At 42.1% G+C, this 14,425-nt stretch overlaps 2 protein-coding genes across 5 annotated transcripts in view; both read right to left on the bottom strand.

The window, feature by feature from the left end:
• Positions 1 to 3,206, bottom strand: part of EPM2A (EPM2A glucan phosphatase, laforin) — a 37,238-nt gene extending 34,032 nt beyond the window's left edge. The window contains exon 1 of one of the 2 annotated variants that reach the window (XM_065736599.1): positions 2,884 to 3,206. In XM_065736599.1, the coding sequence (XP_065592671.1) occupies positions 2,884 to 3,145 (262 nt within the window). In that variant the 5' untranslated portion in view covers positions 3,146 to 3,206. The remainder of the gene's footprint in view (positions 1 to 2,883) is intronic. The other variant, XM_065736608.1, reaches the window with a different exon arrangement.
• The window catches only part of FBXO30 (F-box protein 30), a 352,871-nt gene that overhangs the window by 319,133 nt on the left and 19,313 nt on the right, over positions 1 to 14,425 (bottom strand). The gene's annotated exons all lie outside the window — the stretch shown is intronic.

Raw genomic sequence — 14,425 nt, forward strand, 5'->3', positions numbered from 1 at the left:
CTGTGAGCAGTTGCAAGAGAAGCAGTCACTGGCTATACACAGGTGAAATGGCGACACCCAGTGGGAGTAACACTGCATAAAACAGATCCGTTAAAAGGACTGAAAAAATGTTAACCAAGAAGACAGGTTCATGTTGTCACTCTAAAAAATGAATCAGTACTTAAAAATAACTTTCCTATCTTTGTTAGCAGCTGGACTAAGCTGTAAGAACAGCTGCTGTGAAGAGTTCTGCCATTTCCAGGGAAGTCTCAACAGACACAAACTTCTGTTCTGCATTGTGGGCCTTGCCCCAGGACAGCTAACACAGTTCCTAGGCTGAGCAGGCAGACCCAACAATCTAAGAAGACATCTAAGCATCTAAGAAATCAGTAGCAGAAAGATAGAGTGAAGAAGAATTGGTGAGGTACAATGTGTCCAAACAGAGAGAAAAGTTTAACAAGATATTCTCTAACAGAAACATGTATCAAAGTGAATTTCCTTAGAGCCTTTCCTTGTGTACCTTGGTTGCTTAATTCTTAGACTAAAATAACTTACCCAATAAATCGGGTTTTTTTTCCACTTTATCTAGAAAACGAGTAGCCAAAGTCAAAATAAAGACAGGCTACTGAGCCACAATCCACTGGATGGGATCATACCAAAGTCAACACAATGAGTCTTAAACTGCTGCTCCTAAACTGAACCATATTATATCATTTTGGGCCCCCAAGGAGTCACAGAGAGCCACAATTACAGGTGAATGCAAACAAAATATATTCTTTTCTCCTTTCTCCCAAAAATTAGGGTGTTTTTTTTGTTTTGGTTTGGTTTTTTTGTAAGGAATAATGCCCTGTTCTGGTACACAAATTGCTATAATCCAGGTTTACTGTGCTCCAAAGCCTTAACCAGTATTACTGTATTATTTCCTAATGGCTAAATCTCTTCCAGATTCTGTGATTCTGAAGCTCAACATCATCACCTGGTTTTCTATAAACACTGCAGCACAAAGCTTTCAGCTGAACTCACTGCAGGTAAGCGAAGTATCATTCCCAAAGGAACATTATTAGGACCACAGCACATGCAGGAATCAGGACTTGAGCCAGAAGAGCCTGATGGTCTTAAGGCACAGGCCCCAGCTGAAGACCAGAGTCAGTGTCAAATCACCCTGGGACACTGTAAGCATCTGACCCTCTGGGGACACCACATCCTCCTCTCCCACCTCATCCTCCTATAGAGGGAAAGCAGCTTCCTCAAGATGCAGGAGACAAGCCAGCAACCCTCCCACTGGCCAAGCCTGACTAGGCAGCTTCCTATCAGACCATCTGACAAAATCCAAAAGCCAGAGAACACTGGCCCACAGTTTGACCCTGCTAGTCCACGAATACCCTCATTTGCTGTTTCAGTTTTCCCACCACACTTGAATGCAGTGAAGATAACCTAAATTTACATTTAAAACATATGATGCTGCAGTACTACAAAAAAAAAAAAAAAAAAACCAACAACAACAACAACAAAAAAACCCCACCAACAACAAAACAAACAAAAAAACCCACAATACTTAACACACAGTGAGATTCTCATAAATATATTACTTAAAAACAAACCAACAAAAAAGAACAATTTCCATCCATAGCTGGACAGGACTTTCCTTGGTTACATATGCAAGTCTCAACAAATAGATTAGAACAACTTAGAGCAAGTGTAGTTTTGCTCATTCCTCTATATCTCATAACTATGTCCTCAAAATTTCAGACGTTCTACTAAAAAAAATAACAAAAAAACCAACAACAAAAAAAACCCTTCCAAACTGTGATTTTTTCAGTAAAAACCAGATGAGATCCAAACCTGTTTTTCCAACTGTAGCTCAATAAAACAATTAAAACATATGGCATGAGCATTATCTTGCAGTCTCCACACAGCTTAATTTTAAGATTATATTAATAGCAGTGCTGCAAACAGAATCTACCAATCAGCCCCATTTACTACATGCACTCCCAGCTATGGACAACCACACTGAGGTAACAATAGCTCTGAACCTGACAGTACCATCACCTTGCAAGTACAAGATTCTCCACAGTCTGTTATATTTTTTAAAATATGTATTGTTTCTATATTCTGTGTGGTGAAGGCCTGTTCATATATCAGTATCACTGACATATTGTGTGGAATTTGTCACCTTCCAAAATAATAATAATTAATAGACAATAGACTCAATTCTTCTTCCTGGGACAGATGCAAATATTTTTATGTCTTAAATTCACTTTTCCTGCATGTCTGCAAAAGAAAGACACGATTAAAATGCATTTTAAGCCACTATATACTGCTTATGGAAACTACTAAATAAATCTGTTACTAGTACATGACATAAATAGTGCTTGAAGATGTGAATTTTACATTCACAGAACAAACTCAATAGTTATGATGATATCCAGGCTCTAGTCTCTTGCAGAATCATAGTATCATTTGAGCTGGAAGAGACTCTTAAAGGCCACCTGGTCCAACTCCCCTGCAACGAACAGGGACACCTACAGCTCGGTAGGTTGCTCAGAGCCCAGTCCAGCCTGACCCTGAGTGTCTCCGAGGACTTCCAACACCACTCTGGACAACATGAGAACGGCTGCTTAAATGTGTGACAAGCACCCCTGAAAAGGATGAGGAGTAACTGCCCTATAACTTGCTACTTCTCTACACGGATTACAAAACTGTTTTACAGGTTAAAAACGTATTCTTCAATCAGCCCTCCTCTGTTCACCGAGTCTCACCCTCTCCTTAGAGACGAGAGGCAAATTTAGAGCTTTTTACACTTGTAGCCAAGAACATCGCTTGCTCCACCTGCAAGCGCAGCCCACCCCCACCCGCGCCGCTCGCTCCGGCGGGGCGGGACGGAGCGCCGGGCCCCGCCCTTACCTTCCCAGAGCAGGCGGCCGCCGTCCCGCCGCAGGAACTTGTACCAGAAGGGGCTGGCGGCGTCCTCGTCCGGCAGCAGCACCTCCCCCAGCCACAGAGCCGGCTCCTGGGCCGCCAGCGCCGCGCCCGGCCGGGCCGGCTGCATGGGCACGGCGCGCTGCGGGTCCCACTCGCCCAGCTCCGGCCGAGAGCCGGCCACCAGCAGCGCGCCGCCGCCCTCCGCCATGCGGCCCGGTAGCACCACGCCGAAGCGGAACAGCATGGCGAGTCGGGCCGGACCGGGCCGAGCTCAGCGGGTGCAGGGAACGACGCCGCGCTGCCGCCAGGGGCCGCCCCGCATCCTCACTTCCGGCGGGGGGAGCGGGGCGGGCTGCGCCTCGGTTGGGTGGTGCCGGGGGGCGGCAGGAGGTGAAGGGGATTTTGGACACCGGTCCCGTAGGGTTTTGGGTGGTGATGTGTGGAGTTAGGGGTTGGAATGGTTGATCCCTTTGGTTCCCTTCCAACTCGGGATATTCGGTGGATCTGTGACTGTTAAATAATGATCCGAGGTTGTGAAAGGTTGCACGCTACGCGTATTGATTTCAGCAAGCGTTACTGCTTTGTTAAATGAAGCTGCTGTGATTACTCCGGAGAGGCTTAATTTAGGGCAGCAAACACCTCATTAAATCACTATACCTGCAGCGTTACAGTCTCAAGGTTTGGTCCCGAATAACACGCTTAGTGCTCAGGATAGTTCTACCTTCCCTATAGGCAGGCAGCTGCCAGCCATGGTGAGACCAGAAATGTGAGGGATTGGTGGGGGCAGCAGGTGGTAGACAGCTCCATAAAAATTCTGCAGCTCCCAATTGCCTGCATTCTGCCTTGCCCTTCTGGCTGTAATTTGACATCCCCTACACGTAGCAGTAATCAGGGCTTGCAAAGACTGAGGGAAAGGATGCGATCCAACCATTTATAGGACAGTCCTTGTCTGAATACAGCCATTTCAGAAGCATTTAAAGACAGAAACAGAGAAGTAGTAACTTTATTTAGGTCAAGTTCTGGGAACAGGATGAAGGCCTTTCAGTGAGTCAAAAGAAATCCTGCTTCAAAAGGTGGCTGCTTGTTTCCTGTGTCTGGTGGTGATGACACACTGAAGAGTATGTACTGCCAATTTTATTTTTAAGAATGCTTGAGCTCATTTTCACTGATCCTGATTCAACTTTTGTAAGCGATATGCTGCCACTGTTCCAGACATAACCAAAGTGTAGGGGATTCTGGCAGTCCTCCCTGTATTTCTGTTAGCACCAGCCCTCCTCCTAGCCCTGTTGCTTTTGGAGAACAAAGCAATGCTTTTTAATCCTTGCTTTTGCTCAACCTTACAGTCAAGTTAACCTATCTCATAATTGTCTTTCAAGTATCTACCCTCATAGCATATGCCTTCATTTTAGTATTATGGATAATACAGAGTGTAGTGATAAACTCAGATTTTTACCCCAGAGATCAAGCATAACAGTAGCCCTAAAAGCATCTTGTGTCGACATAGAACCCCAGAGAGGTGGTGGAGTCACCATCCCTGGAGATGTTCAAGAAAAGGGTGGGTGTGAAGGACCATGGGTTAATGGTATGGTGGTAGTGGACTGATGGCTGGCTGAGTGATTTGGAGGTCTTCTCCCATTGTAATAATACTGTGATATGCAGCTGTTCATTCCAGGCACCATTCAAGCTAAGAAGCTGCAGGATCCAGCAGTGCATCAGTTTAACTCCTGGCTGTTGTCTAAACCTTAATTTAAAAAGACTAGAACACAAATGTACATTAACAAAAGCTTAACTTCTTTGTGCCTTTATGTTCCAAACTCTCATCTTAGACTTACAGGTGAAGCAATAAAAAATATCTTGGTTAGTCTTGTGCAAAATACTAGCTGTAAAAATAGTTCAGTCCATTTCCTCACCAGATTCCATCGTAATCCATTTTATGTCCACCAACACTGGGTGCTGGATTAAGGTTGAAGATGACAGGGAGTCACGTGCTTGAGTTCCTGCACTTCTCTCAAAAATGCACTCAAGATAAGTGTTGGGGCTGAGAGAAGTAGATGTCTGTTTATTAGTTGTAGGTCTCCAGACTATACCTAAATGAGGGAGAGTTTTGGCAAAGTAGTAAGTGAAAACTCAAGGACTTGGATTTTCAACAAACCAGATTGCTTCCCAGGTGGCTATAGGTTTTCTGACTGCGATTATAATACTCAAATATACATATAGGGCTAATGTTGAGAGATAAAACTATAAAGGCTGAGAAATGATTTATTTCTGGATCCTGCAAGATTGAGATAAGAGCTAGAAGTGGAGGTTGGCTGGGACTCTGGAGTTCTGTGGGCTGGGGATAGCAGGGATAGAAAAACAGTTCTTACTGATGAATACTAGCAAACCGTAAAGTGTAGACAGGGTGAGGTAGGATGGTATGGGTCCTTATTAAATCTAAGACTGGTGAACTGTAAGTACCATAAGGTTTGACTACAAGCTCAAAATTATTCCAGATTTGCATGATCTATGGATTTCTCATCTCTAAACTGTTTTTTTATCAAAGAGTCAAAGGCTGAAGGGGCAATAGACAGCTGACATCTGCTACTGGAGTTGGATATTGCAGGAATTGAAGAAGTACTTTCAGTTTTGGGCCATTACTATCAGCCTAAATTTAGTTTTAAGCATGAACCTAAGCCTCCTAAGGAATTAATGATAAACCAGTGTCCTTTGCCAAAATGCCTAATCCTTGTACCGCATGACCAGCACTCCTTCCCTGCAGATCTCAACACAATTGTCAAACCTAAAAGCCTTTCCTGTAAGCCAGCCATCTTCACTAAGCCACAAACATAAACTGGACCATTTCCTGGTTTTGCTGTATTAAGTCCCTATTCCATTTCGGCATGCCTTACAGGTCCCATCAAAAAGCTTTGGCATAAAGATACCAAAACCTAATAATTGAATTGTTTTTAGCTGTCCCAGAAGCTGTTAGATTTTCGTTCATCTGGGAATAAACTACCTTCTGGACACTGTGACCAGTTTGATTCTGGTAATTGATACTGTGCCTTTGTGACCTTGACAGTTCTGTCGGCTGTGGCATTATACTCAGAGCTGCAGCATCTGTGAGTGTGTGCATAGGCCTTCCTCAAATCTAACAAAAAATAGCAATGGAGTGATGTTTGTGTTTTCCCTATGCTATGAAACTTAGAAAGTTAGTTCCTTACTTACAGAGAAAAGAACTGCTGCCTGAAATTATAATAAAGACTCTAACCAAGAAGTTTGGTCATCCACAATTCAGCTTTCAAAGTTGAATCTTTTTTAGCCACAGTTGTCTTACTTGAAAAAGTATCTACTAAATATAGAAAGAGAAATGGCAATGAACACCACTGAAGTGGCAGATGAACTTAATACTTCTGTGGTAATGCAGCCTCTGTCTGTAGCATGCATGTTCCTTAGTGATTGTAAACTTTTACACCGTGGGCCTGTTTGCTGCTTGGCACAGCTTTATCTTCTGTTGCTGAACAGCGATCTCAAACAGTAATATTTCCAAGTAGGGAAATCTGTAGCGAAGGCAGAGCTTGAAAAACAAAACCAAAACATAGATATCAAAGGGATCTGGTTGGAGAAGGGATGACATTTAGATGTGTTTTTCTTTTTTTCCCCAATTGCACATTTTGGCTGGTGTTTAGATTAGCCATCCTCCTTCCTACACTAGACTTTACTCCCTTTTTTGGTCATTTTCTTTCTTGTAAAGATAATGAGAAAGAATTACTGCAATTTTCAAATGCTTACTCTATAGAAAAGAGGCAGCACACTGTAAAAAGAAATCCACGTACATTATGTGGTAAAATCTGAGGACTGAAAGATTTTAAACACTTTAAGATCCCATTACCAGATAAACATCCCAACTTTTTCATTTTAGCTGCTGCTTCAGAGGCATGATAACTACATTTGCTGTTCCAGCTGCTTAGTGCTAATAGCAGCCTTTTATGCAGACTAAGCTAAGAAGTTGTATCATGACTAACCATTTTAGGAATTATGTTGGAAAATAATATTGAAATAATAGATGGACACTGCAGCAGATTTTTATCATTTTTGCAGTTTTGTGTAGCATATTTCATTAATTTAAAAAAATATTTTTTTCTTAACAGTAACTGGGCATCATAAATATGCAATAACATTACAGTAACACGTACAGAAATAACTGTTCTAGTGGATTTGCTATTCAAAATCCAGTAAAAATTACAAGCTATCTCTGTACCCTCCCCAGCCTGAAATGTTTGAGGAGCTCTAGAAAGTCCCAGTATATTTCACCAGAGGGCCCTTTCCGTATGCTGTATCAGTTTCATCAGTGCCCAGATATGAACAAATGTTGTAGACAAACCCAACCACAGCTCAGTTCCTGCTTCAAGCAAAGTGATTCACACAGCTCTTGGAGGGGTGCTCTAGGCCAGCCTTATGTATTTCTCATGGAACATCTGCACCAGGGAATCACAGAATTGCAGAACCATAGACTGTCCTGAGTTTGAAGAGACCCACAAGAATCAAGTCTGACCCCTGACTCCACTCAGCACCACCCAGAATTCAAGCCCTGTGTGTGAGAGCATTGTCCAAATGCTCCTTGAACTCCAGCAGCTTGGGGCCATGACCAGTGCCCTGGGTGGCCTGTTCCATGCCCACCACACTCTGATGACAAACCTTTCCCTAACTCCCACCTGATTCTCCTGATGCAGTTCTATGCCGTTCCCTCAGGTCCTGTCTCTCTTACCAGAGATCAGCACCTGCCCCTCCCAGTGGCATCCTCCCACCCATGTCCTGACCACCCACTGTGGCCCAGCACTCCTCAGGCTGCCTCTGTCCTTGTGGGCAATGGAGTGTTCACACCCTGGAGTGCTGCCTACTGTCAATGGGGCTCTGTCTCCCCTGGGGTCTCCCTGACTCAGGGGACCTCTGGGCCCTGCCTTCCCAACACAGCACACTTGCGCCAGTGATGGCCTCAGCAAGTGAGGTGCATCCCAAGCCCATGTGGAGCTCTAGCAGCCCTCACAACAGTGTGGCTCTTCTGCTTGGTACAAACAGGCAGAAGACATGCCAGGGATTTACTCAGAGGGCTTGAGTAAATGCTCAGTGAATTGTAGATTTAATGACCATTAAGTACCTTGATGTTCTCAATAGTATTAGTATGTAACAGTAAACAGTTGCAATACTAAACTCATTGTAAGGTACCCTGTTTTAAACTGGTCTTCTACCACCTCCATGAGTAAACAGATCAAGCAATCATCTTTAAAATACAGGTAAAGTGGTAGGAGGGATTAAAAAATATATATCCAGATATCACCCTGCCTACCAAGCTGTCCTACTACACATAAGAACAGACTGCACCACCAGTAGCAGATTTAATGCTAACGTAGACAACAGTGCACAGGGATCCTGAATACCTACTCCACTTTTTATTTATTATTTTTTATTATAATTTATTTTTATCAACATGATATTATACCCACTGTATCAATCCCATACACTGCAGCTTCCTCATCTTCTAGGTTTCTTCTATTTACCAAATCTTCAACAATAGAGTTCTTGTTTCTCTTTTTAAGGAACTTTATTTCAGCTAACCTGGCAACTTTTACTGAATTCACTTACCTGACACAGAAATAATCCTTGCTGAGGAATAAACACTGTTTTAATGCAGGTTTAAATAAAAAACTTTGAAAATATGAAGTGTGGTTGAGAATGAGTGTATAAACAGTCTGAAGCATAGCAACCTTCCACAGGACATGGCAACAGATTGCTGCCAAGAGCCAGAAGATGTGTATGGCATAGTTTGGAGACTAGGTCATAGACAGGGGACTCCTACTACTTAATTTGGCATGTGTATGTTGCTGTGTATCATAGTGACCTGTTTCCACTGGAGCCTGTGCCCTCCCACAGCTGCCTTTCCATTAGCACAGCCAGTCCCTCAGGGCAGCTCCAGCACAGGAGCCACAGGTGGCTGCTCAGGAGCAGTACCCTGACTGTAAGTCACCAGCTGACCATTTCTCATTGATTCCTCCCACTCCACACCTGTTTTGAAGGAATAACAGTTTGGAGCTGAAAGTGAATCTGTCACGATAATGAACAATGCTGTAACAGCCTCTGAAGGACAGGCATATGTACTTCACTGTAAGCCTTTACTGCATGAAAACACAATTGTACAAGCTGTCTGAAACGTGTTATCCTTCCCTCCATCTTCTCCAGTGCTTTGAAATTTACTGAAAAAAGCATATAAACTAGATTCATTCTTGGTTTGCATTATCTTATATTACTTGCATATTTACATAGGCAGAATATTCTCAAGCTAAGATCATTATGGAAGACTTGGTCCTACAAAAATATTTCTGCCAAAAGCCTCTCCTGTTCTGAGATAGACATAATCAGAAATGTCTACGGATTCTCAGACCAACATTTAATAGTCCTCGAATATGCCACTCATGACCCCAAACATGTTAACATTGCAATCACGTGCTTTTACACCCAATTGATTCCTTGTACTGAAACATATTTAAGTGAAATCGATTTCTTAAGTTAACAGAATTAGTTCACGCTTGGTAGCAAATTCCTTGTCTTGGAAATCTGTAAAATAAATCCTGCTCTGATCTTTTTTACTTTTCAAGGTCATGCCCATAAAAGAATGGAGTTTTTTAATGTATATACTTATAGACCATTTTAACTAGTCCAGTGCAAACTTTGAGTGCTTGAGTTGCTGTCAACCAACATTTCTCTGTAGTATATTCTACTTTTGCAAGTACATGTGGTAGAATTTTGTGTTCCAAGTTCTCAAGAATTTAATCTTGTTTTAAAAAAAAAAGTTACTTACAGTGTATACATTTATCAGTATGTTTGATTTGTTACTAACTACAGTTTATCCCAGTGGTTAAAATATTTTTGAAGGAAGAAAAGGAAAGGGGAAAAAAGTTATCTGGCTCCCGCAATGGCCAGTCTGGATTGGCACCTGCAGCACAACAGAGCACTTGATGATGAGCTAGATTTGACTTGACTAGATTTCCTTTATACGCATTCTGCAGTTCCATTGACTTAAACTGAAAGCAATAATCAAGCCTGTATTTTCAATTACACTGTAGGTTTGAATATGTGTACACATATATAATTACTGTTGTAAAAATTCACTAGCTTGATTGCATTAAATGGCATAGAATATGAACGCTATCCCTCAGCATTTCTAAGAGATCTAGATGTGATAACTCCATTGACTTTATCAATATCCAGAAAGACTTAAACATGCTAAAATAATTGAGAGTGTTTTCAGCAAGTGATTACACTCATGAAAGGCATCTTTAATATTTGCATGTTGATATGCATGTTTCCTTAGTAACCATCTACAGATACTTGTTGGTATTTATCAACCATTTGGCTGTGGGGTGGAACTAAACGGTTTGGCAAAGTTACCAATCTCAATACTTGATAAAAAACAAGCGTGTTGCGTTGTGCGGCTGGTTGAATAAGCCATGCTACAGAAGCCTTGAAGCCAAGCACTACAGATGAGATGGCAGTCGCAGTCTTACCCACACTCATACACACCAACCATCTATAGGAGAACTTGAGTAATTTTTTCTTCTGTCTCTACTAACAAACATGAGCCTTACATCTTTTCAGATAAACTAAAAATATTGCAAAAACTGAGCCGAGTGGTGTTTGCCTGGCAAAACAGCTGAGTCAAGGTGGGGTTTTCTGTTGGAACAGCTGAATTAAAATAATCTAATGCTCCTCATTTTTGTTTTCTTTAAAGAGAGAGCACAGATCAGTATTTGTATCATTCTCGTCTTCATTGTCTCTGTAGAAAAACTTAAACCAATCTGTCTCAGCACGTGAGGTTCTCTGATATGTTTAGAACACTAGGCCTTGGAAGGTTTGTCTTTCCTCTTATTTAAAATATGTAAAATGCAAAACACTGGCTGCCAGTGCCTTCACTTACCAGTGGCAAAATTGAAAGTGACTCTAGGAAAGCATTCAGATTTAGAAGCCTATAGCTAAGACTTCAGTTATTAGAGCTAACAGATAAAACCGTACCCTCTATTGATTTTATCAGCACAGAAAGGATTGAGCCTGTAGAAGTATACCTTTTATTTCCTTTTTTCTTAACAACTTAATGAAAATAGAACTAATTGCCATTTAAACAGCTATTAAGAAATAGTGTTTTACACATGTAATTCAGGCTAGTATGACTTCGAATTGGGAGTCTCACTGGGAACAGATAGTGGGATATTTTTTAGAGCTGTGCAAGGAAATGGAAAGAAATAAAGGGAACAACAAAAAGAAGTGGTTCATTTTCTGGACTTTGTACACTTCTGGAGAGGCTAAGTCTGAGCTCTTTAAAGAGAAATATTGTTTTCATTCAAGTCCACATACAATCAACTAAAAACTTTAAGTGGTTAATGAAATTTCAGCCGCTAATTTTGGTATTAAACACATCTACTTGAACATTGCAAATCTCTGCTTTTCACAAACACTTGCAAATACAACAGCTTCTTATTTAGGGACATGTCATCAAGCAGAGAAGTATAAAGCTACTAAATTGTTACTTGGCAGCTGACTAGAGTGATGGATGAATTGCATATTATCACCCACAAGAGCTCATTTCAGACTTAGAGAACTACTACTTTGTGCTACAACTGAGACGCATTTAAAGCAGCAGCCAGTCTGACCTGGTTTAGAACACTCTGAAACCTGCATGGAAGTCAACGGAATCCACTCATTTCTCCAGAACACCTATTCTCTGTACATTTACTAAGAGCATCACCATATGCCAGAACATGGAAATGTACAGCACAAGTATTCCCACTGCTAACAATCTAAAGCCTGTTCTTCTGAGACCAAAATACTAAAAAAATCTGTTGGAAGTTTTGTTCACATAACAAATCCAGCTGGCATCGTTTTTCACTGAAGTACTTCAAAGTCATATAAACAAGTTGCTGGCATTCTTTCCCAAGTAAACAAGTTAATCTATTTAGATTTCTGTCCATACTGCTGCAGAACAATTATTTTTGTCTTACATTTATTGTTCCGTATTTATTAATACCTGCTTTGCTGTAGCGTTACCACCTGCATAAATTCAAAGAAATAGAAACTGACAAATGTATGATATACTGATCAAACTAAGCATAAAAGGCACTCACACAAATGTTACACGTTTAACACTTCATTTCATTTTGATGTGATTACATCCATGTGGTCCGCAGGGAGCAATAAATAAAGTTTTTTTTTCCCCTCACCCAAGTTGCAGAATGGATGAATTTGTCAGAACACCCACTTAAAATTTAACAGCAACTTTAGAGATCTTTTTAAATACTGGCTTCAAAGTGCTTTGAAAAAAATTGTGACTTTTATGGTTAATTTCAGGCTTATGAAAAAAACAACAGTAACAACAGAACAGCATTTAATACCAAAGGGAGAATTAGGAATTACAAACCTGCTGGGGGAGTGCATTTGGCTATGATGGGATCACTGATGGCACAGGCTGGATTTTGGCTCCCAGCACATCCTGCTGCAATTCCTCAATCACATTATTGTGGAGCAGTATGTCATTAGCCAAGCTGTACGTGGTCACACAGGTCTGGGAGCAGGAGACTGCCTTCATAAGTTCATAAGTTCATAAGGTTGGAAAGGACCTATAAGATCATCTAGTCCAACCATCCTCCTATCACTATCTCTACCCAACTACTAAATTAAGTCCTTTAGCACCTCATCTAAACACTTCTTGAACAGCGCTAGGGATGGTGCCTCAACCACCTCCCTAGGCAGGCCATTCCAGTGCCTGACCACTCTTTCAGAAAAGAAATGCTTCCTCAGGTCTAATCTAAATCTTCCCTGGCGCAACTTGTGGCCATTCCCTCTCGTCCTGTCATTACTTATCAGGGAGAAGAGGCCCACCCCCTCCTCACCACAACCCCCCTTCAGGAAGTGGTAGAGTGCAATAAGGTCTCCTCTGAGCCTCCTCTTCTCCAGACTAAACAATCCCAGCTCCCTCAGCCGCTCCTCATAAGACTTGTGCTCCAGGCCCCTCACCAGTTTTGTTGCCCTTCTCTGAACACGCTCCAGGGCCTCAATGTCCTTCTTGTAGTGAGGGGCCCAAAACTGAACACAGTACTCGAGGTGCGGCCGTACCAGAGCTGAGTACAGGGGGATGATCACCTCCCTGCTCCTGCTGGCTACACTATTTCTAATACAGGCCAGGATGCTGTTGGCCTTCTTAGCCACCTGGGCACACTGCCGGCTCATGTTGAGCCGAGCATCAACCAACACCCCCAGGTCCTTTTCCTCTCTACATTCTTCAAGCCATTCTGCCCCAAGCCTATAGCACTGCATGGGGTTATTGTGGCCAAAGTGCAGGACCCTGTGCCTTATCACAGATGAGTCCCTAGGGAACAGCATGCAGCTGGTAATGTTCTCTGCACTTTCTCCAGTCTCTCCCCAGGTTAATTTGGGCTTGATCACAACTCCACAAACATTACTTGCATCAATGCAAGTAGTCTATCTAACCTGATGTGCTGCATCAAGTGTGGAAGAAAAACATGCTCATATAATCTTAATGTAACCATCAGGTACATAAATAGCACAACACATTTCAGGTTGCCTTTTGTCAACTTTTTCCTGACCTCTGCTGGGTCTACTCAACCCCTTTGAGCATTGATCTCAGTAACCATCTTAATTAACACTAAGTTCATCCAACTGCTGTCAGTCAGAAGTGGCTTAAAATTCAAGGAGAATATTCACAAGTCAGGCTGTGCCTTAAGTCCCTCTAGAGTGGGGATTCACAAATACATTTTTAATGAGAGCCTATCTGTACTCACAGCAATTTACCATTTATCTTGACTAATTAACAAAGTATGCATTTTGAAGATCAGGCCCTTCCTCTTCATAGTAGCAGGGGTAGTGCTTGTCTGTCTCCTTAGTCATAGGACACTGTAGTCTCATATATGGTACAAACAAACAACAGTGAACCTTGCATCTCATCTTCTCAAGCCCTTGTGCATGCCTTCCAAATCCCACTGGAAATAGCAGGATGTCTGCAGGGCTGTTTCTTCCATTTTTTCCTTGCTCCTCTTTCCCTCAGCTGCCGCACAGTGGAATTTCTTTAGCCTTTCCTAAATGCGTTTGCACAATGGCACCACCAGCTCTGCTTTAAACCAGCAGGGGGAGCACTGCAGGGACAGCCAGGACCAAATGGCTGGCATGGAGCAGCCCCACGAGTCTTCTCAGAGGCCACCACTGCTGCCTCCTCACTACCAGAATTTTGCCACAAACACAACACAATCCTGTTCAAGGTAAAGCATGCCTTATACCACAAAGATAGAGAGCCTCAATCTCGGATACACATAGCTTAGGACGAATTAGGCAGAAATTTCCTGTTTTCATTTGCAGTAAAACTGTATCCCAGGGAGAAACATTTACTTTGGAAAGGCAGGGTACCATGCATAAAAAAGATCAACCATAAAGGTTCAATTTTCTAAAATCATAGCCATCAAAAAGGCTGTTAGCTTCAACAGAGAAT

This window comes from Cyrtonyx montezumae, unplaced genomic scaffold (genome assembly GCF_038088225.1).
Source record: "Cyrtonyx montezumae isolate F1298 unplaced genomic scaffold, pur_monq_1.0 scaffold_0, whole genome shotgun sequence".
Taxonomy (NCBI): domain Eukaryota; kingdom Metazoa; phylum Chordata; class Aves; order Galliformes; family Odontophoridae; genus Cyrtonyx; species Cyrtonyx montezumae.